Here is a 26853-nt window from a genome sequence, read left to right as displayed (position 1 = left end):
ACACAACTCACATGAGGTTTTAAAAAAAATGATGTTGATGGTTTTAGTGTTAATAAGGAGGCAGTGAGCTCACCAACAAATCCAATAACAGTGGAGATTATTGTTTGCACATCTCTGCACTACTACAGGCATGTGAGAGCAAAACACAGCAACACATGCAGTAAGTGTACTCCACAGTAAACCACACCATAGCAATGAACATGCTGTGTGATGAAGGGAGAACATCATCACAATCAAAAGCATTGCGTGGCACCGCAGTCTGTTTGATGTTATCAGGATGTTCGACTCCGATGAGGGTGAGGCAGGTGAGTATGTGATTGGTGTTGCAGGTGAAGGTGAGTTCATTCGCCCACTCTTCTCTGACGATGAAGATGGAGAAAGACATCCACCAATCGAGAGCGAGGAAGAGGAAGAGGAAGACTCCAATGATTCTGACGACTTCTCTGACGGTGTCAGCGAAGATTTTGGGTTCAAATCCATGAGTTAGGATGAAGAGGACTTTGAAGACGATGATGCTGACAACATCCGTCTTCGCTCCCCTCTCATTCAGCAGCTCCCACCTGGACATTTTTGGCAGTTTCTGGTTGTTTGAGGTTTACAAATGAAGTATAAAGAACAAATTGAATCCTTGCATTACATAGTAGCTATGCTGTAATTAAATGGCTTTTTGGGAGTCGCCCATTTGGACATCATCGTGAAGCTAAGAGAACTTTTAGATTTGTATGTTATTATTTACAGCTGTTAGGCCTGTTGGAAAAACTAACATTATTATGATTATTTGAATCGACAGAATGTCTAAACTTTCCCGGGACATGTGTAGAATGTATGAACAATAAGTGTAGTGACGTTAAACACTGTTATTTTGGTTTGTGTGATAATAAAAAAAACCAATTGTGCTACACCATTTCGTAAAAACGTTGTCTGGCCTGTTGTCAAAACAATTATTCGTGCAAGGCAAAGAGCCAGATTTGGTCTTAACTAGATTAATAAACTGACAGAAATGTTTTCTCAATGTCATGAGCAAAAACATTTTAAAGAAGAAACATTCTCCAGTTCCAGCTCATTAAAGGTGAAACTGTGCTGCTTTCCCATGTTTTATATAATTGTATCTTTTGGTCAGACAATTTGACATTTTAAATATTAAATGATTACTCATGAAAGCAGTAGGTAGATGAGTTAATAATGATTATTACAAATTGTCCTAACAAGTCATGGTAAAGGCTTTTTAGTTTGGATTCAGTGTTTGACCAGAATTATTTTGTGTGTGACTTCTTGTGATCACTACATGAAGAAGACCTTCTTGAGATGAATCTGTTCAAACCAGATAATCATCATTCATATGAATGAGAAGAAGGCTTCAGGGACTTTATTTCTGCATATGTCAAATGAATCACACCTTTACTAATAACACAGCGTACAAACCAATGCCTGTTTTCAAAGTCATGTTTAATAGCGCAGTACCACCTTCCCCCACTAGGTGTACTCCCTCCAGCACAGCAAAGAGGACCGGCAGGCCTTTCTGAACCACATCGTTGGAGGAGAGATCACGCTGATGCTGCTGGAGGTGCTGTTTGGGGTGCTGGCTCTTTAAATAAATAATCATTTATTTAGATTCATTTTTATATTTTTGTCTATTGTGCTCTGTAATAGCCGAGTAGTGTTTTAAATGTAAATTATTGAATGTGAAAGTATTGATATGGTCCTAAATAAACAAAGTTTTACTACATAGTTACATCTCTCGCCTTGTGTCTCATGTCCACCTTATTATTTCACACATTCTCACCACACATTGTTCCTTTAGAAATGCCAGTTTCTGTGTAGGAAATGCATGTTTGTCTGGTCCTTGGTCTCAATTGTGCATTTATGTGCACATACCTTGAAGGATATTTGTTAAGAGGCAGCCCCTACATGACATCAGCCACCTGAAGCTCAGCAACGTTTCATATATTACCTTTAATCAAAGTTCAGTTTGTTGGCCAAATACTGGTTACACAGGTACATCGTATTTAATTGTGACACAGCATATATACATATAAAAGACAATAACAAAGAATTAATATAGAGTAGACTAGTAAGAGTTCATATATGTTAAAAGATTAAAAGATACTATGCAACAACGTCCATTTCCTAGCCATGAATAAAACATCATCTTTCTTGTCTCTCTGAGTCTTCCTCACTCACAGTTTGCATGTTCTTCTTGCGGTTGTACTCTGCTTTGACCAGGGTACCAATCACCGCCAGCATCACGGTGATGGTGATGACGAGCATTGATGCTGTCTCAGCGATACACAGCTGGCTGTCCAGCGATGCCAGGAAGCTGCCGGCTTGCTGAGCCGGAGCGTGGCAGATGATGTCCTTGTAGTCGTCCACATGCAGGTGTCGAACGTGGCGGATCTTGGCAAAGTTGCGCTGCAGCTCACAGTCACAGGTCCAGCGGTTGAAGGACATCTGAAGGTGGGTGGTGGTGGTCTGGAGCTTCAGGATGGTCTTGAACCTGATGTGCTCCAGCTGGTTGCCCCAGGACACCCAGCAGAGTCAGACTCCGCAGAGGAGCCAGAGCTTCTGTCTCGATCAGCGAGATGTTGTTGTGGCTGAGCAGCAGCACCTCCAGGCTTTGCTGCCTGCTCAACAGGCCATCTGTAAGCACGTTCAGCCTGTTTCCCTCCAGGTTCAGGAGGCTCAGTCGAGACAGGCTGCTGAAAGCCCCGACATCCATCGTCCGGATGCGGTTGTGACTGAGGTCCAGTTTCTTCAGGTTTTGAAAATCCCCCAGTGAAAAAGAGTCCAGGTGCAGCAGCAGGTTGTGGTCCAGCTGAAGCTCCTGCAGCGAGGACAGACTCTGAGAGAAGTCCTGAGGGAGCCAACGCAGCTGGTTAAAACTCAAGTCCAGCCTCTCCAGAAACTGCAGCGATGCCAGAGACTGAAACAAAGACATCAGACAGAAGTCCAGTTAAACAATGGTGGAATGTAACAAATGAAATTATTCAAGTACAATCTTGAGCTACTTAAATTCAGCTCACAATACTCACTTTGTACTTTGAGTTATCAAAACTATTGATTGAGTATTCAAAACGTTTTCAATAGGCCTCCTCATTTTCCACACTATTGGTACTCTGATAGTGATCAGCTGAGCTTTCTCACAGCGAGTTGACACACACACACACACACAGCTGTTTTTTACATTATTGTATAAAAGATGTAATTGTTGTTATTGTTTGTACTATTGATTCTCTGCTACGATCCAGGGAAAGAACAGTTGTTGTTGTTGTCATGTTATATCCTTGTGTTATTTATTTTTAATAAAAATCTAAAATGTTAAGCCCTCAATATTGTGTACATTGTTTCTCCATGTTATCGAATATTAATAATTTTCCAGGTAGTGTATGGAAGTAAGAAACAGTACTTGAGAATCACTATGATATGCTACTCTAAACTCATTTAATAGGTGGATGTTGTATTTTTACTCCACTACATTTATTTCACAAGTGGAACTGAAACAATTAATTAGACATTAGGCAACCAAAAACAATCAGCAATCATTTTGAAAATCAATCGTTTGAGACATTCATCAAGCAGAAGCATCAAACATTTGCTTTTTTTTGCTTCTCAACTGTGATCATTCGCTGCTTTTCTCGGTTTTATATTGTTATATATTTAAAATCTTTGGCTTTGGACTGGTGATCGGACAAATGCAGCAATTTGTAGATGTCACTTTGATCTCTGCGCACGTGTGCAGAATTTTTTATACATTTTATATAAAGTTGAATTGATTATTTGAACAAGTAAATCTAATAATAAAAATAGTTGCAGTTCACAGGTTTAGGTTAAGTTATTTTGTATGTGAATATAAAATATGATGCATTTTAATAGATACAATTTATTTATTTATAAGTATTTTTAGAAGTATGTAAGTTTCTCAATAATTCAAATGTTACTATCAAAATTAATGCACCAGTAATGATAACATTATAAATGACAGTAATTTAACACTTACATGAGCCATTTCTTCTGCATTAGCAGATATTTACTTGATATTTTAAGTAAATTCAGCTCACAATACTCACTTTGTACGTTTACTTGTAGTCAAAATGCAGAATTGTTCTTGTGATATTAAGTTATGGCTGTGAATAATGATTCCAACACTGGCCTAAAACAAAGTATGAAGTGCAGAATAAGATGAAATGCGGTCTTTGTTGTACCTGTGGCTGCAGACTTTGGATGCTGTTGTTGGACATTAGGAGGATCCTGAGGGACCACAGCCCCACGAAGGATCTGGTGTGAACCTCAGTCAGCTTGTTCCCACACAAGTCCAGCAGCCAGGTGCCGTGGGGGACACTGGGAGGGACCCGGACCAGACCACGAGACCGGCAGTCCACCAGGTCAGAGGACTCGTAGCACAGGCAGCGGCTGGGACACAGCTGGAAGCCCAACCCCGTGTTCAGAAGAGGCAGCAGAGGCATCACACGGAACATTGTGCAGCCGCTGACAGGCATCTTCCCTTTAGAGCAGTCTGATGCTGCTGAAAGGCATGTTACCTTCTTCCTACCAAAAGAACCTGATATTGATGTCATAGCATTGAATATATCTGGTTATAGAGGGATTATGGGCTTAAACAGATCATCACAAAACATAACTGCATCAAGGGAGCAAACCCGGTCTGTTTTGGATCTTTTCCTAAAATGAGGATTTACATCTGCTTCTCTATTTGGATACATGAAGCAGTTGTTTTCATGGAAGTATACTTTGCGTTACATTTTCTGCATCACATTGCAAACAGCAGGATTATATGGAGTTCTCATAACTAAATCTTTGAGTTGGTGATATAGGCTTTACCATTCACAAAGACAAACACAAGATGTGTTGTGTTTCTCAGCACTGTGGATCATTGGGCAAAAGGAATCACTGCTTTGAAATTATATTAATGATCAACTCTGGAACAGCTTCCTAAACGGGATTATTTGTGTGTTCTTCCCCCTATATGAAAAATTAAATAAATATTCTGGGGTTTTGTACCACTGTCAGACAAAACAAGACATTGCTAAAAAGTATGTTTCCCTATGTTCTGACATTTTACAGACCGAAGCAATTAATCAATAAAATAGTTGAAAGATTAAATCGATAATGAAAATAATCCTTATTTACAAACCTGTCAATCATAGGTTATAAGCGTACAATCAACTACCATGGTCTACATTTCCACCCAAAAGTATAAAAGTCAGTGAAGTATGTTCCACACAAATCCACCTGTAACAGCAGTATTCACTTTGTAAACTATGCCGCCGTCAAGGGCTCTGTGTGGTCAGGAGGAGCAGTAACTGTCGTCAGGCAGCTTTAGAGAAAGCCAAGACTCAACACATTTACATTATTAATTTGAACAGTGATGGCTTCAGTTTCCTGTAATTACATGGATCACAATCAGGCTACCGAACAATCCATGAAGAGAAACCTGAGCATTGTCCAGAAAAACCTCATCTGTTGAAAAATGTGGACAACGTGGCAGCTTCATGGTCACCCCGAGGAAAAATGTGATGTCACGTTGAGTTCAGGCAAACCACAAAAATGCCAGTGACACAAGTTTAGCATTTCATCCCAAAATATGCCCCACAGTTGATTAATAATTTCAGAATGTGTTAAAGTTGTTCAGGAGTCCTTCAAAAAGTTGTTGAAAATTACAGTATTACAGTCAGAATTTTTGTTACTTTTATTTTAGAAAATGTCCTTTAAAGTGTGGCGTTTCAAGTCACATTTTGTTTAAAATACAGAAAATACAGACAGTAGAACATGGATACAGCAAAAAAGGAAACAATGACAGAAAATAAAGCTAACAAGCCTTTCTGACTGCTCTAGTTTTCTCTTTTTGAAATGGAACTGAAGGCAAAGGAAGGAGGGCGGAAAAAGAAAAGGCTTCAGGGATAGGAAGAGGAGGGGGGAGGAGTAGGGGCAGAATGAGACAAGTTAGTTCAGGAAACTATGGTTGCTTTATGGTTCATGTTTAAATTATTCTTTATAAAGTCTAATTTAAGATTTAATCTTTCCTCTTTCTTTTTTGTCTTTTTCATTTAATGATATTTTGATCTTCTGGATGCAGGGCCCTCAGCGCTCCTCCTTGTGGTCTCAGACTGAGGACAAGGAATGCCGAATTAGTCTGGCAGTGGGAACAAAACCCCAGCGTCGCCTTCCCCGGCCGACCCGCACTGCCACCTCAAGAAGATAAAGTGGAGTCCTTCTGTGTTTGCTGTGCTTGTGAACGTTGCATGGACTTCTGACTTTCCACATCTCTAAAATGTTTCTCAACCTGCAAGAACGAAACCACGACATTTAAAAACGGACACAAATTCTGTGAGAAATCAACTTTAAAACATATGTCTCATGCTGTCATTGTACAAAGAGCAACAAGGTGAAGCAGGCTATTTAGTTTTACAGATCGTGTCTCAAAATAATCAAGCTATCTAAAATACAAACAGTTATGCAGAGACTAGCAAAATACATTATAGCACTTTTCTTCAAATATTTATTATTTATTAATACATAGAGGGTATTGATGGGAAGGTGTCTGTAAGCGCCAACCCAAGTGTTTGATGGTCGAACAGCATCTGAACTCCCCTTCCTCTACAGCTTTCCAAAGTTTGGGGGGGCTGTGTCCGTGAATTTCAGTAACTATGTGAAAGAGACAGGGCTTGAACTTTTCTCCCCAGCTTAATCGTCTCATTCACACTTCTCATGTGTACAACAAAGTGCAACGCTACATATTCAGTTAAATGTAGTGCAGGCGGCATGTACGACATTGAATCTAGCAGCTGACACTCAAACAGCAGCGGACGCTGCGGTACATTTTTTAAACTACACTACAAGTCTTGTGACATATGTGTTCATTAGTCCATGTTGTTTACAATGCTATAACTTTAAGGCAACATTGGCCGTGTTGTACAGTTGTGTTGTTTGATAACCAAAAGGGGGAGAAGGTAGAGATTAGTCTGGTTTAACCCAAACTGTGTGTGTAGCAAACATTTACAAATGACTTGAGGGTGTCTGTGTGGACAGAACCCTCTAAACCAGAAACCCATTTTACATGCGTCGGTTTTAGTGTCGACATGGTCTCAAAGAGTTTCTCAATTTTCTCCCTTTTTTAAATGAATTAATTTTTTTACAAATGTATGTGAAGTCCTAGCTGTGACGTACATAGAGCTATAACAATTAATTGATTGCGTCAATAAACAGAACATTCATTGGAAACTATTTTAATGATGAATTAATGGTTGCAGTAATCTTTAAAAGCAAAAATGACAAACATGCCCTGGTTCTGGCTATTCTTCATATTGAATGTCTTTGGGTTGTGGACATTGATTAGGCTGAGTGTCCATACAGCGTTTTTCCTGGCAAAAACCTGCTGGCCTTTCCGAACGGTTCAGATATTTACTACAAGTGCCCAGAACGGCTGCACATAAAGTAGGAGTATCTTTTTTTGAGGCGGCCACATACGCTCTCTCCTCATTGGGAACAATTGAGAAAAAAACAAACACTATATGGACACTTAGCTTAATCAAAATACAAAGCAATTTAAAGAAGTCACCTTGGGCTCTGAGAAATTGTGATTGGCATTACATAGAAGATTAATTAAAGAGGAGTAAAATAATCTGCAAACTATTCCATTATGAAAACAACTAGTTGTGGCCCTGAAGTTGTGTATTGTTGGTGAAATATTGAAGAAGAAAGCATACTTACTATTTTGCGTACATGACTTAAAGCGCTTCCCTCTTTGCCTTTGCAGTTCTCAACCTGGTAAGGTGGCGAGATTACAACGTCGTCCATCACAATAATGTTCTTCTCCTGCCATTTACAGTCTTTGATGCTGCAAACAAAGGAAAACATCATCCTATCTGCAACTGAAAACAGGTTTGTGAAGCAAACAATGTAAACATGACTGGAAATTATTTTTGTACTGGTTGTCCTTACATGTATCGCTCCATTTTCTCATCTGAAGAAATGTTATAACTTTGTTACGATTGGCACAGTATGCACTAATATATAAACATAAATAAATACGACTGTGTCAAACACAGAGGAAGAGAGATCAGGATATTTGTCATGAGGGATTTAAAGTTAACTAGATTTAGTTATAGACACATTCAGCAAATTAGTCAATACTGACCTGGGACATAAAATAGGATGTTACACGACCCTTAAATATCGGATTGATTAAACAAAAAGTTGCAAAAGTTTATGCTCGCAATACTCATACAAATAAAATTGATATCTTCTTTGTATGAGTATTGCGAGCATAAACCTTTTCATGGTGTGACAACTGACTGAAGTCGCATCAGTCCCGCAAAGTAACAAAACACCCATATATGTCCAATAACGGTGGATACACGTCTGATACGGGGATGAAATGGAGTCAGAGCAGATATCTGACACTAAAATCTCACATGTCAAACAAAGAAAAATAACAATTAAAATCGCCTCATACAATATATTTAATAAACATATAACAAAGCTGCTTTCCCTTAACATAAGCATAATTTTAATGCAGAGTTGTTGGTTTCGTTTTAAAAAAAAATTTCCGCATTGTCCAACACACATGTACTGATGCTTTGCTCTGGTGACCTGAGCAGCGACTGAACAATAGTTTGAAGATCTTACGTTTTGTGAATAGTCTGGAATAGCTGTTGGCCCTCCACAGAAACCCCAGCACTGATTGCATAGGCTTGGGACAGCTTGTCCTCCTTTTCTGTCCGTGCTCGATTGGCAAGCTGTGAAGAGTTGAACAGAACAAAAAAATGCATTTTTAACATCAAACATTTAATTTGACAACTTTTTATTTTATATTATTATTATTATTATTATTATTATTATTATTATTATTATTATTATTATTATTATTATACAGAACAGGACACTTTCAACATTTGTCTTAAACAAGGTTTTGGTAAATGATTGAAGAAAATCTTGCTCACAATCTTTTGCTCCACAGGAAAGACTATGCAAATTTGATTTAGAAAATGTAAATCTACATAATTACCACAACAAAGTGATCTCTCATACAGTTTACATTTCTCTTTCGCTGATCAACTATTCTCCTGTAGGATCACAGGGAGCTAAGCCCAGCTTTACGGAGTAGAAAACACCCCGAACAGGCCACCGGTTAATCACTGGGCGTAATTTACACGCAAACAATTTATTTTTAGCCCCATTTCTTTTAATGAATGGTGCTATGTAAAAGATCCATTGATAAAAACAGGTTTTTACAATACAGGAGGCCGGATCATCAGTAGTCCATATTCTAAACCAAGTAGGTCATCATAAATTCACTAGGCAGTAAACGGCATATACTTTCCAAGCCTCATTATAGCAGAAGCCATTATGGCTGGCAAGTAATTTTATAGAGCATTCTCTGACCCTTGTGAACTCATAAAGTCACATAATGTTAAGTGACTGCATCATATTTTCCAGGCAGGTACAGTACTTACTACTTAAAACTGGACAAATGTGAAAGCCAGATGATTTCAATCAAGGTTACATTTTACAAGTTGTCCATTATGTGCTGAGGTTTTAAACTTTTTTTTATAGCCAGGGAAGCCTTAGAAGATAAGAGAATATTCCGGGGGCCCCTCATGCATGAATGAATAATGTTCTACACTTTTATAGTCTTAGCTATGTAAAAGATAAATGTATTAGAAAGATATTAGACATGCAATACACATATTTGCAGATGCTAAGAGTTATAGATTTGTTAGATTAGAACGCATAATCTATGAACTATTATAGTAAAATATTATTTGTTAAACTATGAAGCTTTTGTGAAAAATAAAATGGATGAATCTGAAAACTTTCAGGGACCCCCCTAACTGACCCCTCTTTGAGAATCACTGACTTAAAAGTATATAACTTGATTTACCTGACTAATTAATTCCCATCACACTTATGATGCACACACCAACACGTCATGTACAAAAAGACTTACCTTGCTAACATTCAGTGATGCTAGTGGGGGTGGAGTCTCAGTGCGGTCATTAATTATGTCCACATCAGAAACATAGGCTAAGTTGATCAGGATGACGTCGTTGAGGTTTGGCTTACCGCTGGAGGAAGCACATTCTTTAAAAGGAACTATAGTCAAGGCACACAACTTCATGACAATGTATCACAAGACAAAATGACGATTGAGACCATCTGACCCCTCATGAACCTGAACACAATCAGTTAGACGGCACAGAGGAGCTTAAGATACAGAGAACACTAGCCGACTAACACTGACAGAGAGAGGTGGTGCCAGTTACAGAGGCATGCAAAGGCAGTGCTGCCACCTATAGCAATCATAGATGAATGAAGAATTGTTAGAAATGTGTTCAAATTGTGGACAGCTTATGCAAATACATACAGCACCAAAGCAAGTGTTAACTAAATAAATTGTCTTTGTCAATTACCCAATGCTTGCAGCTTTACTCTTTTCACAAAATGTCTGATTAATAAAATAAACTCAGTCATGTCATCTTGATCTTAAAGCGCACTGGTTTGCAGTCTGATGAGGTCCTTCTTCATTTTCCTAGATCGAAATTGTTGACCAATAACAGAAAAACTTTGAACTTTTTATACAGATACCTTAAATATACACACAGTAACACAGAAATGTTGCAAATGTATCTTAACACAAGTCTAAGGTTTTGAAATACCCAACATATCCTCACATCTACCACACTTAACCTCAGTAATACAGGAAGGGCTCGTCAGTGTCATTCTGATGCACAGCAGCTAGGCTTTCCCCCATATATTAGTTAAGAGTTGCAAGATATTGAAGGAATCAGTTTTCAAAGTGTTTCTTGATGTTTTGCTTATTAATCCAATAAAAAGACAAGACAGGGTCAGAATTTGACCTGTTATGACAGTGACAGCATGACCTTTAAGTTTGACCTAAGCTGTAAAATACAATATGCTCAAATATTAGACTGATTATAGTTTCATTCTGAGCTGCATATCTTTAGATTAAATCTAAACCATGTAGAAGAAAGCTTTATGCAAATATTCAAGCTTTTTCAGCGCATTATGTGACTCAGATGGTTTTACTATAAACGAACTTAACTGATGTTAATTCATTTTATCTTGTACAGCACTGAAGTGTCGGACCAACCAAAAGGCCTTTGATGACAACTGTCAAACCATCGCTCTGTATTGACTTCATTCATTTAGTGTTTCACTCCACAGCTTGGCCGGGTTGACGTTAGCTATACCTCCAAACATAAATTATGTAAATAATGAGTTGGTCCAACATGCCAGCTACATAATGTGCATTATATACGCACACGCCGATGAATGGGTGTAGACATGTTCACCAGCAAGCTAACGTTGGTTGTAATAAGCTCATGATTCTTGTGCCACCTGAATTTTGTTAAAATGTAACAGAATAGTAATATAATTCACCCTATAAATCACCCAACAATTACAATGCCACCCGAATCGGTTGAGACGAGGGGGAAAAGGCCAGCTGATAAGCTCGGGAATGCTAATACCGTTAATTGAGCTAACGTGTCGGCGGTTTGGGGTTGACCGACAGTTAGCATGTTAGCCGAGCTAACAGCAACTTGATTGTAGCGTGGAAAGGAACTCGGTGTCCATTCATCATTAGCGTTTGGAAATAAATAGTTAGAATCTGCAAACAATGGCACCACAAACCGTGCGAGGTTAATGTGTGTCCATGAGCGGGAGCGAGGTGCGCTGAATGTCAGTTAGCTTGCTAACTAGCAACGGTTTGTGGCTGTTGAGAGCAAACAGCCATGATGCCTTACTAGGGTTCGTTGCCAGATAGTGATCCATGTTGAGGTCTGGCAATACAATGAGTGGATTCACAACACATGCTCTTTCTAGGAGATAAAGTGAAGCCGTGAAATGACCCGGCAACAAATGCAATGTCTTCAACAGATACAATATGGATGGGCGACTAGCTTGCGAATGAAAATATTTAAAAATGGACAAAGATATGTAAGTCGGCTACCACCAATTACGCCTGCGCGGATCACTATTTGACACATTTTCGGTTACCCTACAGGCCCTTGCAGCCAGGCAGGCCGGCAAGCCGGCCACAGCTCGAAATAAACAAAGGATACTCAGAGTTAACATCTTGGACTGGTAGTCAAAGGCGACCACTTCTCCTTGCAGACGTTGGCCCAAGCAGGTGAGGCAAGAGACATGGCTCCCGACGCTGAAATACTCCCCCGGTCCAGGAGCCGCCATCTTCTCCGCCAGGAAACCGGAGCGCTTGCCTTACGTAAAACGACGCGATGTCGTAGTGAGACGAAACCTGGGCGTGTCGAATTACGTCGCGTTATGGTCATTTATTCTAATACGACGAGTATAATTGTTTAATCTATTTAGCCAACTGTAATATCAATAACTCATCGACTATATGCTATGATTGTAGATTAAATGTAAATATAATATTATTAATCGAAGTACAAAGTTGTGGCTTTGTCTCTCATTCAACTGCTCTCTATTCAAAGTCCCCCCCCTACTGGAGATATGACGGTACTGCTAGCTTTGCTGCAGCACTTCCTGAAGTACACAATTATTAGGATTGCATTTTGATTCTCGAAGTATATGTATTAGGAGAGGACGCAGGCATGGAGGACATTCACACCAAAGGCATCTGGATGGCTGAAAGTCTCCAGCAGAGGACAATGAGTCAAGAAAAAATGTGGCTGGTTATCACTCATATTGGAGATCCCAAAGCAGCCTTTCTGCTCGTCTTTCCTTTCACATATTTCTTCAGCAAACGAGCTGGAGTAGCGGTGCTGTGGGTAGCAGCTATATCGGAGTGGTTAAACTTGGTGTTTAAATGGTAAGGCCAAAATAAGCAGCCAATATGTTTTAAACATGGTGTTAATGTGGAGCTTTTACTTAGTTATCTCTAGCATGTTAGCATGAAGCTAAACGTGCTGTTGACATTCACATCAGCCTATTCAGGTAAGAGATAAATGTGATTTATTTTTCATTTACTTATTTATTCGGAACAATGAAAGGCAATTATATATTTTATTCTGTTGACGTTGCCGTTTTAGAAAATTGCAGTCCAACTCCCTGTACTGTCCGAGGTGAAACAGATACAAGCGGAACCTTTTATATACAGTACACTATAAGTAGCATTTCTTCATAGATCAAATAAAAAAACATTGATTACATTGTTTATTTATCACAACTGCATATTAAGAACTGCTATAATAATTATTAACATGTTTTTACTGATGGATCCAGGGGCCTAAATAATCAACGTGTTAGGCATTGTTTAAACAATATCCAATAGATTATCTGTCATTATCAGATAGCTGTCATTATTATTATTAGTTTACAATGGATAGAGGAGGTTAAAATCTGAATAAAACTAGAATGTCACAGTTTTTAAACCAGCTTAGATCTTTTTCATTTATTTAAATATCTAATTATAAATACACTTTCAGAAACTAGGAAAGACAGTAAAGGTAGGGAGTATTATAGGTATATACTGTATAAAATATAAAATAAATGAATACATTTCTCTAAGTTAAGATGAGAATGTGCAGGACTTGCAATGCAACATTTATGTAAAAGAAAGTATTAGATAAATGTGAGGTAACTCTAAGGAAACCTTTGAGAATGTGCTGATAGGATGTAAACTGGTCAGTGTAGAAAGAGACAGGACTTAAGGACAGGGTAGTAGAAATTAAGAGGGAAATTAGTATTACATGATTGTTGGACAAAAAACGTTAGGGCAAACAGAAGTATGTTTAATATCCAGAGTACAAACTCCACCTAAAGTCATGTTGTTACACACTCTAATACAATTGGTGGAAATTGACAGAAATGTGAGTTATTATACATTTTGTTTTGTGAATTAAATTTTTTCCCAGGATGCTGTTTGGAGAAAGGCCATTCTGGTGGATAGGTGAATCACGTCTGTTCATCAACAAGCAACCCAACGTTCAGCAGTTTTCTTCCACCTGTGAAACAGGCCCAGGTGAGTCCTTAAAGACAAAATATAACATGTATCAGTCATAGACATTGCACTTAATTTATTGCACAGTCAGAGCTGCAAAAGTGACGTCCGTTTCTTAGGGAGTCCGTCGGGACATGCAATGGTGACGGCAGCAGTCTGGTGGGTCGTGGTGTCCTCACTGGGGTCATTCCTATACTCACGTACTCACAGGTATGCCCACTTGAAATAAACAAATGTGACAAATGCACAGATTAGGAAGTTAGAGGATATCAGATCTGTTAAAAAAAAAAAAATCTTTCTCTGTGGCTCCAGTGTGGCGTTATCAGCTGCTCCATACCTGCTGTATGTGGTGATGCTGGTGGCAGTTGGAATCTCCAGGATCTTCATCCTCGCCCACTTCCCTCACCAGGTCATCGTTGGCTCCATCACAGGTCTGAATACAGTTTCATGCATAAGTTAGGACATGGATTGTGGGTAGGGCATATGTATTAAATCCACTATCTCTATATAGAATTTTACATACAAAGTTTAATGATTGTAACATAATATAGTAAATTTCCTGGAAAATCATAAATGGGTAAAACAACTGGACAGTATTGGCTAATCCATTGAATTTAAAGGAATAGTTTGGATTATTTGAAGTGGGGTTGTATGAGATATTTATTCACAGTCAGTGTATTACCTATAGTAGATGGGTCGACACGCCCCCAGTTTGGAGAAGCAGACAGGAGAACCAGCACGGAAGCTTAGCAAAGCACTGCTGTGGACGGGGGCAGCAGCAAAACGTATTTTAGTCACCTAAAAAAATGTGTACGCTATATTTAGAATATTTTCCCTTCTTCACCATGCCATCAGACAGCTCTTTCTGATGGGGAACTGAAGCCGTTATCTATGCTCTCGAGCCACCAGGCTCCTTTTGATAAAAAAGTCATTTTTCCTTGCAGAACACGGGAGTGTCTACCGCTGCCTCGATCGGTTAGTTAGTTTGTGTTATTGCATATCTTTAGTGATTCCGTATTAACCGTTTTTAAAACATCAAAGCCACATAATACCACAAACAAACTAACCGATCAAGGCAGCGGTAGACACTCCCTTGTTCTGCGAGGTAAAATCACCGTTTTTGTTAATGGAGTCCGGTAGCATAGATGGATATAACGGTTCCACGTCAGAAAGGGCTGTCTGACAGCAAGGTAAAGCGGTGAAAATATTCTTAATATAGCATACACTTTCGCTGATATTGATTATTTTAGGTGGCTTAAATACATTTTGCTGCCGCCCAAATCCAGAGCAGTACATTGCTTAGCTTCCGTGAGGGAATGCTTGTTTGTATTGTCTCACAGAATATATCGTTATATCATGGAGATGATTTTCCACAGAAGTTAAGCAAAAACATACAGTAGCTTCCGTTGCAAATTTCAACTGATTGACTTTATTTTGTCAGGTTTCATTCTGGGGATTGTCCTGAGCGGCAGAGTACCAGAAGGGCGCCCCCTGCTGTTCTTCTTTAGCTTCAGCATCGCTCTACTGCTCAGTACTCTGCTGCTTCATGCTGGACTGGAGCAGCTGGGAGTCGACGTCTCCTGGTTAGTCTTTTTATTACATTTATGTGTATTGATGAGTCTGTTCAGTGCATAATGAGATGAAGTGTGAGGTGAAGTTGTACATTGTTCTCAGCTATACTGAACATATTCTATCTAATCTGCAAACCCAACACCCAGAAGCTTTCATTGCCATCTCAGTAACTCATGTAACACTAGATTCCACACTACCAGACTTTCATCAGTTTGTAAGCTGCCCCACCAGGAAGAACAGGACATTAGACCTCCTGTATGCTAATGTGAAGGGTGCTTACACTGCCACCCCCCTTCCCCCACTGGGGAAGTCTGATCACAACCTAGTGCTGCTGAAACCACAATACAAACCAAGGATCCAGACACAACCTACAACCACACGTTCCTTTAGGAAGTGGTCTCCGGAGGCCGAGGAGGCTCTAAGAGACTGTTTTGAGTCTACTGACTGTAGCGTCCTGCAAGAGCCACATGGTGAGGACATTGAGGGGGTGTCGCACTGTATCACTGACTACCTGAACTTCTGTATGGATGTTGTGGTTCCCATAAAAACTGTACGCTGCTTCCCTAACAATAAACCCAGGATCACCAGCAATGTCAAGGACATCCTTAACAGGAAGAAGAGGGCATTCAAGGAGGGAGACCGGGAAGAGCTGAAGCGCGTGCAGGGGGAGCTCACGGTTCAACTGAGAGAGGCAAAGGAGGAATATACAAGGAAAGTAGAGCAGAAGCTGCGGGACAACAACATGAGGGAGGTCTGGGACGGCATGAAAACCATCACAGGCTGCAAGAAGAAGGGCAGCGACACAACAGAAGGAGATGCTGTGAGAGCAAACCAGCTCAACCTGTTCTACAACAGGTTTGATAACCCAGCTGTTGCAGCCAGGAGCTACCCACCCAGCACCTCCCTACACACCCCCGCCCTCACCTCCTCCAACACCGACACCCAGGCTGCCTCCAGGGACTTTGCAACCACCCTCCCCCCCATCATCTCCATGGATAATGTAACACCCCTCCTCCCCACCATCACCAAAGATCAGGTGAGCAGAGAGCTGAAGAGACTGCGTCCCAGTAAAGCGGCTGGCCCGGACGGAGTGTGTTCAAGGATGCTAAAGGCCTGTTCTGCTGAACTCGGGGAGCCCCTTCAGTGTATGTTCAACCTGAGCTTGTGGCTGGGGAGGGTCCCAGTTCTCTGGAAGACTTCATGTCTCATCCCTGTCCCCAAAAAGAAACACCTTAGGGAGCCAGATGACTTTCGGTCGGTTGCACTGACTTCACACATGATGAAGACCATGGAGCGGCTGTTGCTCCATCACCTCAGACCCCAGGTCCACCATGCACAAGATCCTCTGCAGTTCGCATACCAGGCGAAGGTGGGCGTGGATGACTCCATCCTCTATCTGCTACACAGGGCTTACTCTCATCTGGACAAGGGGAGTGGCGCGGTGACAATGATGTTTTTTGATTTCTCCAGCGCCTTTAACACCATCCAGCCCCCACTCCTGAGAGATAAGCTAACAGAGATGAGGGTGGACTCACATCTGGGGGGATGGAGGACGGACTACCTCACAGAGAGACCACAGTACGTCAGGCTGAAAGGCTGCACGTCCAACACTGTGGTCAGCAGCACTGGAGCGCCACAGGGGACGGTACTCTCCCCTGTCTTGTTCACCCTCTACACCTCTGACTTCCAGCACAACTCTGAGCTCCGCTACATGCAGAAATACTCAGATGACACTGTGATCGTCGGCTGTGTCAGGAATGGACAAGAGGGGGAGTACAGGAGCCTGGTGGAGGACTTTGTGAGGTGGTCCAAGTTGAACCATCTGTAGCTGAACACCAGGATCAGGCCACACCTGCAACCTGTGTCCATCGAGGGAGTCGACGTGGAGGTGGTCCGGATCTACAAATATCTGGGCCTGCAGCTGGACGACAAGCTGGACTGGACGACAAATATGGACCCTCTTCATAAGAAAGGGCAGAGTCGTCTGTACTGCCTGAGAAGGCTGGGGTCCTTCAAAATCTGAAAAAAACTACTGTTGATGTTCTACCAGTCTGTGGTGGCCAGCGCTCTCTTCTATGCTGTGGTGTGTTGGGGAGGAAGATGGGTAATTGTTGTATGTCATGTTTTAAGCTACTGGATGTCTGAATTTCCCTCGGGATAAATAAAGTATCTATCTATCTAATCCACAGGTCCATTGCTTTAGCTAAGAAATGGTGCAGCCGTCCGGAGTGGATTCGTTTGGATACAGCCCCGTTCTCCTCTCTGACTCGAGACTGTGGGGCCCTCCTGGGTTTGGGGCTGGCCCAGTACTGGAAGCCTGGCGGATGGTCTCTGCCTTGGGCTCCACGGGCTTTATCTCTGGCCATTTCATCCATGGGACTGTATCACGTCAATCGTCTGCCACTCCCGGTCCAACCACCAGGCCTCTTCTATGGCCTGTTCTTTGTCAAATTCGTCATAGTGCCTCAGATTGTCATTGTGCTTGTGCCTGGCCTGGTTTACCTGTTCACACACAAAAAGAAGGACTAGAAACTATTTTCTGTCTTTCACACCTCCACGAACATTTCCTTCTGGGTTTCTGTAAGCACTCTTAATGTCTATTTGATGTTTTCACGAGTGTGCAAAGGCTGGAGTTATAGTTCTCTTACAATTCAACGGGCAAGGGTCTTAAGTTAGTGACTTAACTATTTGTTTATAGAGAGTTTATGGAAATATATCAGATTCTTAATTTACCCTTACATTTACAGTAAATCTATATACAGCAGTAATAAGGGTTAATACTACAGTATGGTGGGAAAATCGGTTTTTTCGGTGAAAGAAATGAAAGTTTTCAGGTATTGTGCATCAAACAAATGATACATGACTTGAAAACCCTGTCGGGCAGGGTCTATCCTTTGAATGGTACCAGAGAAAGGCTGTAGACAAAGCATCTGGTCCATCATATGTACTCACACATTTTCAGCCCTCAGATTCATCAGGTAGAAGATCGGGTGAATCAGTAAACTCAAAAGTCAAAAAGGTCTGAGGAATTATTGTTCATAAAGAGAGTACAACAGTCAAGAGTTTTTGATCCTTACAATCATGGTTAACGTTACCCAAAGAAAGGTCAAAAGAGCCCTCCACCGATGTAGCAATGCACTCCTATAACGGTGGACGGTTAATAATATAAATACAGCAGAATGAGAAGTATCCTTTTTTATTCCACACATCCTTCTTCCCTGTCAAAACCTGGTGCCTATATTACCCACAATGCAATCCAACCACCAACCATTCGGTTCAGAGTTTCAGGTGTGCGATGCCGCGACCCTGCAGCAGCGATGATGTAGTGATATCACTTATCAGATTTCGTGCAGAGCCAAAACCTGTAAACAGACTTTAATGTGTAAAATGGGCAGACATAAGATTTAAAAAATTAACAACCTTAGCATTAAATAACATTTAAAATAAAGCCCATCTTTGGGTCAAACTTATGGGTCATACTTTGGTTAAAAGATGTATGACAATGTAAATGACACAAACACTAACAGTATAATGAAATCCAATGAAACACTATTCAGTTAAACATTAATCGCTTTACATATGCAGTATTCTGGAGCTGTATTGAATTGCATCACTTTGTACAGAAGCATGTTACTGTCGACACACTGCTGTTATGTGTTGTTTTGTCTACCAAAATCGTCCAAATGATAAATGTATGTTATATACAAATATTCAGTAAAATAAACGACGGACATGCAGGGCGTGTTTCAGTTGGTAACCATTTATAAATATGTTCTTTTTTTCTCCAATACATAGGTTTGACTGTACAGATTACAATCAGTTATCATGAGATAAAAACACATTCTTTTTTATTGTTTTTAATTAAACTTTTTATCACAGCGATCTGAAAGCTCACATTTACAGACAAGAGAACTCTGCTCAGCAAGCAAATACATTAAAATAAAATAAAATAAAAAGGAACCTTTTGCTTTTGTCTGGTGAGGTTGAAGGAAAAATGATAAGGACAGTTCAGGGATAGCAGTCTCCTTATCTTCATCCGAACGTTGTATCACACCAGGGTCAGAACACTGCTATACATGTTTCTGATTGAGCTCATGGAAAGAATAGAACATGCATCAGACTATGTACAGCAAACTAATATACATAGACAGCTTGAAACCATACACCCTCAACTTAGACGTCTTCTTAAATTAAGTATAATACAGTTTATACCTTCATTTCTGTAAAGATAAGTAGGGCGTCTCTCTGGTAGCAGGGGAAACCTCTTTAGATATTCTTTATCAGAGAAACCAAAATAAATGTTACAGACAAATGGTCTATAACTTTTCCCATATATACAAATAACTTGGATATTCTCATTATTCCACTTTCTCTACCACCCAAACTCCAAATATGGAGTTACTGGGGCACGGACACTTCAGTCATACTTTTTTTCTTTTTTTTTGCAGTAGATTTGACTTAATTTCAAGATGTGTGCAAGACCAGAGGATTAGAATGGCTAATTTAGAGATCGAGGACTTTTATGGATATTTTTTATGATGTAGAATACTTAAATATGATCAGCCTCTTGACACAGACTTGCTTCACTCACAAACCCGAGCTGGACCCAGTGGAATATCTGAGTCAGTATATACAACTTGTGCTAGAAAGTCTATACATCTTCACCAGTTTAAAAACATTGTTTGCTCTTCATATTGTCATTCATCACTGCTTTGAAAATCATATAATAATAATAGTGTCTATGATAGTCTCACTGGTCAGAGGTCAGTCTGATCACCCGCCCTCTTTCTCCAAATTCAACAATCATAACAACAAAAGTAAGTAAGTAAAATACATAAAGTGCACCCTTAGTTAAGAACTTAACAGGCATTTTTAGTGCAGAAGTGGCGGAATAAAAATGCATTGTGGGTAAAAAATAAACGACACAAACTAATGCAGGAGAAAGGGAAACGTATGTGACAGTGGTTGTGTATGCATTTGCTTGCTTTTAATCGCTGAGCACTATCCATGTTAGCCCATCACTAGCATATGTACTGTACTCGCTGTTAGGAACATACAGCGTTATTAGTCATGACCTACGGAGGGACAGAGGCGAACTTTGACACTCATATGCCGCATGATACAATCACCTCCTTCATCATTTGACTCATCATTCATTGATTTGAAATTCCTGTAGGCAAAGATTCAAACTAGAAACTAATTTATTGCACTCAATGCCAATTTCCTTTGTCTTATAAGTAATCTGTCCTCAAAACAAGTTTTATGAATTATGCATAAACTATCATATAAGCAAGAATTCAAAGCCGTTGGTCCAATATGTCAGAAAACGTTAGAGATTGCAGGCTTGACACTAATGAGGTCTGTGATACAGTAATGATACTAAAAATAAATATAGAAAATCTTAATTTATGTATCTGAACCTCAGCAATGAGGTCAAGTGACTGGTTTCAAAAATTATTGAATCAACAAAAAATTATGCAAAAATAGGTGTAAAGGACCAAAACATTTTAATACCAGCTTGAAGCTAGACTTAAGTAAAAATAGTGCTTACATGCACTTTGTGATACTAAGATTTAAATCTCTGAGTGTTTAGACCTAAAAACCATTAGATTTATAGGAATTAGCTTTTCTGTTTTTATATCATTAACTGAATATTTCTGTGTTTTGGACGGTTGCTCGGACAAACCATGACATTTCAAGACGTCGAGTTGGATCATACTGGGCATATTTTACAGAAATAAATAAAAATCTGCAGATTAAATCGATAAAGAAAATATTGTTAGTTGCGGACTTCAGATCATTGAGGGCGTATTAGCATAGAAAGCACTTTCTTGCATTAAGCCACAACAAAATCATTTTTATTTAGACACAATAGAGGTAATTATATCATTCAAAGTTGGTCAATGTCCCTCGTTCCTTACCCTGGTCGCTTTTCCACATCCATATGACTAGCAGTGGGACACAAAGGCAGGGTTAACAGAATACAGTTCAAACGCAAACTATGTTTCTTCCTATGTACAATATATAACTTAATTATAAATATTGTCATTTTTCTCTAAGTACTGAGTTGTTGAGCCATTTGTATTTTCTGAGCAATGTACAGTATTGAACATATAATATTGTATTACATAGAATAGAGCCTACTAGCAACCTTGGTTAAGAGCACACTTTGAAAGAACAGAAGATGGATACAGAGTCGACGAGTAGAGTCCGATGATTAGTACTTTCACTCTTACAGTCCCACCTGTTGTGTTACCTTGTGGGAACTTTGTGCCACACAACGTTTTGGAAGTGCACTGGTCTTTGAGATCAGAACTTAGGACCCTCCTGTTATCCCACGTGTGCAGAATATGATAATGAAACAATCGCTTCTCACTGTTAGTTATGCTTTCATATAAGATAATGTCTAATACCCTATGTGTGTGGTATTCTCTCTGACTGTCTCTGATGAGTTCTTTAAGTTTGTCCATGTCACATACACAAAGGGTCAGCAGCCTCTGCTGTTGAGCTAAATATTTTTCTCTTCTCACTCCCACTAACAAAGCCCAGTCCAACCAACCAATCACAGGCAGGCCATCACACATTCGACTCCACAAATGGTCTCTTTGGTTTGATGGGGGAGGTGGGGCCTTGGGTCCGGGAGTCCCGCGAGAGCTGGCGGTACATGTTGTCCTGGTAGGCCTGTGCCACGGGCAGAGTCCTCGCCACCTTCACATCAGGGTAGGTGGGCACCTGGCTGACCCGCTCCAGGATGTCCCCACTGCCACGAGAGCCGTTGGCCAGCTTGCCCAGCGAGGGCGGCTGCGTCTGGGTGTAGTAGTCCTCCTCCAACAGGTGTCCGTTTTGGGCGTTGTTGGTCTTGTTGTAGTAGGCGATGTTGCCCAGCGAGGCGGGGGGACTGTAGGTGGAGCCTTGCTGGACCAGCTGGCCGGGTGAAGTGGGGCTGATGGCAGAGTCCATGGATGTCATGGCCCTGGACCGCGTGGGCTGATGCAGGTACTGCTGAGTCCGCGCCGTCTTGTCTATGATGCCCATGAATGGCGTGTTCCGAGAGCGTGTTGCCTCGCCTGGATACAGCCCCCCGCCGCCCTGGGAGGGGGAGATGGGGGACATGTCGTCACAGGCGCGCTCATATGTGGCTTGCAGGGGGATCTCCATCTGCTGAATGGAGGAGGAAGGCCTGAAACCTGGCGCTAAATTTGCGGTGGACCCAGTCGAGATGTTGTTGCTGGAGGGGGAGAATCGAAGGCCTACGCTCTGAGAGTGAATGAGGGGCCTGGGGGTGGGCACATGCTGCTTCATCTCAGTAGTATTGGCACTGACGGGGCGTCTTACCATGTGCGGCATCTCGGGAGAGCCCAGCTGGCAGGGGGGCATGGCATTGGCTCTCTCTAGTACGTGTTCAGAGACTGGGTAGTAGGCGGCTGACTGGCTGCGGCTTATCTGAGGTGTCTGGCTGTAACGGATGCCCCCCGGGCCCCCGCTGCTGGCGCGGTAGGCAGAGGAGGGGCGCTGGGGTAGCTCATCCTTCAACAAGACCGACTCCATAACCCCTCCTCGGCCGCCGTGCTGACAGAGGGCCCCAGAACTGTGGCTGGCCTGCACCTGGGGCATGGACCGTCCATCCAGCGAGGGCTGGTACACCAGCCTGCTCTCAACGTCCACTGAACCCCCCTGGTAGCGCCCACCCATGGAGTGGCCCATTTGGCCGGCGTACAGGCTGTTGCCCATCACATTGCTGGGCTGGTTTGTGCGCACTATTTGGGCTATAGAAGGCTGGAGACGAAGGCCTTGGGCTTGGTGGTGCTGGGAGGACAGAGAGGGCTGAGAGCTCAGCTGGAACGAACGCTGGCTGCTCATCTTGGAGAGGGGAGATTTGGGTCGGCCGGGGAGCTGCTCTGTCTGGTAGCGCACAGGCGACCCAGACTGAGACCTGTACAGACAAACGCTCTCTACGGGCGGACTGGCTCTGTACTGAGCAGCCCGCCGTAGAGGGGAAGGCGGTGGGCTCTGGTGATCCATCCCCTGACCCCCAGGACCCATAGAAGGCGGGCTGTAGCCATACTGGTGCACTGGGGAGGTATGAGGTGGGCTGTGTCGGTAATGGTTCTGATGCGTCGGGGAGAGGGAGGGCGACGTGGGGTTATATGACCCGCGGGTTGGAGAGGACATGGAGGAGGAGGTGGGGTGATATTCGTAGGGCTGGCCCATGGGCGAACCTCCAGTTAGGTAGATCTGATCTGGATGTGTGGGGGAGAGCGGTGGGCTGTGAATGATGGGGAGGCTGGAAGGGTTGGTGTGAGACTCGGGTGGGGGCAGACCCACGGACATGGCCTCCAGCTCCTGCTCCAGGTAGTCCTCGTCCTCAAACAGGTCCTGGACGGGCTCCATGTCCTCCAGACGGGGCTCTGGGGGAGGAGGAAGAGGCATGGACAAGCACAAGGACAGGGACTCCTCGTCTTCTGGGGGAGGTGTAGGAGGAGGGGAGGGAGGAGGCTCCAGCTCCAAGGCCTGCTGCTGGTGCTCCTCCTGGTTGAGCATGTGGTACTCCTCCTCCACCCTCTGGAGCAGCCGCTGGATCTCTCGGTTGTTGGGGCACTGCTTCATGGCTTCATTCAGGTCCTCTAAGGCTTCAGGAAATTGTCTGTAAAAAGGATAATAATGGTTAGTTTGGGGGCAAAAGTCGGTAACACTTTATAACAGCCATCATTAATACATAGAAACTGATAGCCAAGTAAACTTTAGTTAAGTTATTTTACTAATTAAATCACAATTTATATTGTATACTAATTATTAGTAATACTATCATTTATGTTACTGTTAACAAACAATGACATGATAATTAATATTGATTAATTCCATACATTTAGTTATTTTATCATCAGTTTATGTAATATGAAATAATGATATATTGTATCATAGCTGATAACAGACAATAACATTCTGATTGCATTAGTAAACTATTTATTAACAGTTTATTGTTGCACACATTTGATATACTATATTATATATATATATATATATGATATATATATTTGTAATTATTACCAAATTATTTGTAAAACTTCTATAAACATCACATAAACAGATAGACCAGGAGCCAATTATTAACCATTGACAACATGCTAACTATCTATCTAAATAATGTTTAAAGATGCTTTACAAAGTATTAATTAACCATTGAACAAGGTATTATATTCGCAATACCTACAACTTTATAAAATAAATCTAAATAATGTTTACACGATTTCTTAAAGGCTTACAGATCATTTGGTAATCATCAACAAACACTTAATATAGTATGTCAAATGTTATCTTGTGTGAAACAATAAACTGTTAAAATAACATAAATAGCATTAATAATAATTAGTATAACATATTGTTAGTCCAGAACAATAATGCACATTGGAGTCACAATGCATGTGCACAAATGTGAGCGAAGAACGGAGCTGCAGAGACAAAATGTATGTCAAAGAGTATTTCACATATGATGATGAGTAGAGGGATGAAAGTACCTGCTGCTACGCTTGGCGCGTGCTCTGGCATAATATGCCTCGTACGATTTTGGTTTTAGTTCGAGTGCCTTTGTCGCAAATTCCTCAGCCATCCCAAAGTCCTGGAGAGATTAAACAAGTCAACACAGGAAAATATAGACGGTTGGGTATTGATTATTTAATCTAACATTTTCAAGTTAATTTAAAAGAAGTCCGTAAGTCTGTTATTAAATCCCTAAAACTGTGACACTTTGGCATTTTTCACTTGCGCCGACTTACGTTCATTTTCCTCCGACATCGGGACAGATTGAGGAAGATCGATACTTTGAGTTCCCTGAATGTCTTGAGGTCCTCGCTGAAGCCTTCACGTGGAAACTTTTTGAGGGCATACTGATAACGCTGCGCTGCCTCCTTCACCTTCCCCTTCTGTCGCACAAACAGAAAAGAAGTCTGGTTATCCTCCATTCACGGTGAAATAAAAAGCTAATCTGAAATCCTCTCACAATACAAACCAGAGCTATAAATAAAAGATACATATCTCGTAACATTTGTTCTCAGTTTGAGGTCGTTCAAAGAGAAGAGAATATTCTTTTTACAGTAAGTTAACTTTGAATGCCTTAAATCTATCAGAGGTGGAAGAAGTCTTACCGTGTAGAAATACTGCATTCAAAATGTTACTTAACTAAAATTACAAAAGTATGAGCATTAAAATATACTTAAAAACTCAAAAAGTGAAAGTATATTGATGCATTAAAATGCACATTATTTTAATGTTGCAGCTTTTGTGGGGCGTATTCCTTTCTTTAAATATATAAGTATAAACATGCATATATATACAAACATATATATTATTAATTATATTATTTATATATATATATATAGATATATATATCTATATATATATATATATATAAATATTGATATATACATTTGTATAAAAATCTGTATTATGAATTTAAGTAAAAAGTACCATATTTGCCTCTTAATTGTTGTGGAGTAGAAGTATCAAGTGGCAGAACATTTAAATACTACATAAGTAATGTACAAGTACCTTAAAATTGTACAGTACAGGACTTGAGTAAATGGAAAGACTACTTTCTACCACTGATATCTATTTAGTTGTTATTGACAATAAAATACTTACAATGCAGATATAGTAAACATGGAGAGTCATCATTAACATATACAAAACTAATAACTTGTCATATATATTAGTCCATATTTTAAGTCCATATTGCTCACAACAGTAATAATTAAGTAGTATATATTGAATTGGTATGTTATTTTCATGTTTCTCATTTAAAAGAAAATCATCATATCACATATTTATGTAATTTGAAACAATCCAATCTGAGCTCCAGAGTGCAGGGCAGGTGCTCTGACCTTGTAGTAGCTGTCCCCCTCCTCGATGAGTTTGCTGAGTAAGATGATCATGATGTCGGGTTTGGAGGTGGCCATGGCCCACGTGGCTGGACCTGAGTAACACAGGAAGGAGCAGAGAAAGACAAAAACACGGTGAGAGAGACACATGGCAACAAGCAGAAGAGCAGGAAGGAAGGAGCGACTGGGAGTCACACTACACACAACAATAAAAACAGGAATGAGGACAACAGCCAAAATGGGGAATGAAGGAGAAAAGACAGGCAATCCACTGCAGAGAAAAGATTACAAAAACCTGCTCTGACACCTCGAGAACACTGTGACCTCGCTGTGGGACATCAGACCTGGGTCAAATACCATTTGGCAAAAATAATTATATGTTTTTTAATCCTGTGGGAGTCGAGTTTGCCTAATTGGGAGTGCAGAATGAGCACGTTTTGAATTGTT

The 26853-nt window shown here is 40.9% G+C and overlaps 4 protein-coding genes across 12 annotated transcripts in view; 1 reads left to right on the top strand and 3 right to left on the bottom strand.

Annotated features, from left to right (window-relative positions):
- Positions 1-1953: 1953 nt before the first annotated feature.
- On the bottom strand, positions 1954-4524 carry LOC115024838 (decorin-like). The gene is made up of 4 exons (XM_029456695.1): positions 4200-4524; positions 2495-2920; positions 2182-2448; positions 1954-1983 (listed from the first exon to the last, which is right to left on the bottom strand). Exons 1-4 carry the CDS (start codon positions 4491-4493, stop codon positions 1954-1956), a joined length of 1017 nt encoding a protein of 338 aa, XP_029312555.1. The 5' UTR covers positions 4494-4524.
- Positions 4525-5683: 1159 nt separating this feature from the next.
- Positions 5684-12305, bottom strand: lsm12b (LSM12 homolog b). Of its 3 annotated transcripts, XM_029456275.1 has the most exons (6): positions 12099-12305; positions 9962-10095; positions 8641-8750; positions 7723-7849; positions 6568-6657; positions 5684-6295 (listed from the first exon to the last, which is right to left on the bottom strand). In XM_029456275.1, the coding sequence occupies exons 1-5, from the start codon at positions 12223-12225 to the stop codon at positions 6610-6612; spliced, it is 546 nt and encodes a 181-aa protein (XP_029312135.1). In that variant the 5' UTR covers positions 12226-12305; the 3' UTR covers positions 5684-6295; positions 6568-6609. The 3 variants fall into 3 exon arrangements, with proteins under 3 accessions (XP_029312135.1, XP_029312133.1, XP_029312134.1); XM_029456273.1 differs by lacking the exon at positions 6568-6657 and having other exon boundaries at positions 12099-12304; XM_029456274.1 differs by lacking the exon at positions 5684-6295 and having other exon boundaries at positions 6336-6657.
- On the top strand, positions 12247-19269 carry g6pc3 (glucose-6-phosphatase catalytic subunit 3). The gene is made up of 6 exons (XM_029456270.1): positions 12247-12829; positions 13875-13981; positions 14080-14170; positions 14273-14391; positions 15402-15543; positions 17722-19269. The coding sequence occupies exons 1-6, from the start codon at positions 12612-12614 to the stop codon at positions 18059-18061; spliced, it is 1017 nt and encodes a 338-aa protein (XP_029312130.1). The 5' UTR covers positions 12247-12611; the 3' UTR covers positions 18062-19269.
- Positions 19270-19276: 7 nt separating this feature from the next.
- Positions 19277-26853, bottom strand: part of tanc2b (tetratricopeptide repeat, ankyrin repeat and coiled-coil containing 2b) — a 150074-nt gene continuing 142497 nt past the window's right edge. For all 7 annotated transcript variants that reach the window (XM_029456255.1, XM_029456257.1, XM_029456256.1 and 4 more), the window contains 4 exons: positions 26410-26501; positions 25306-25452; positions 25048-25148; positions 19277-24176 (listed from right to left, as the gene is read on the bottom strand). In XM_029456255.1, coding sequence (XP_029312115.1) covers positions 22109-24176; positions 25048-25148; positions 25306-25452; positions 26410-26501 — 2408 coding nt within the window. In that variant the 3' untranslated portion in view covers positions 19277-22108. The remainder of the gene's footprint in view (positions 24177-25047; positions 25149-25305; positions 25453-26409; positions 26502-26853) is intronic.

This window comes from Cottoperca gobio, chromosome 19 (assembly GCF_900634415.1).
Source record: "Cottoperca gobio chromosome 19, fCotGob3.1, whole genome shotgun sequence".
NCBI lineage: Eukaryota > Metazoa > Chordata > Actinopteri > Perciformes > Bovichtidae > Cottoperca > Cottoperca gobio.
The sequence above is the reverse complement of the archived record's forward strand: the minus strand, read 5'-3'. Positions and strand labels throughout refer to the sequence as shown.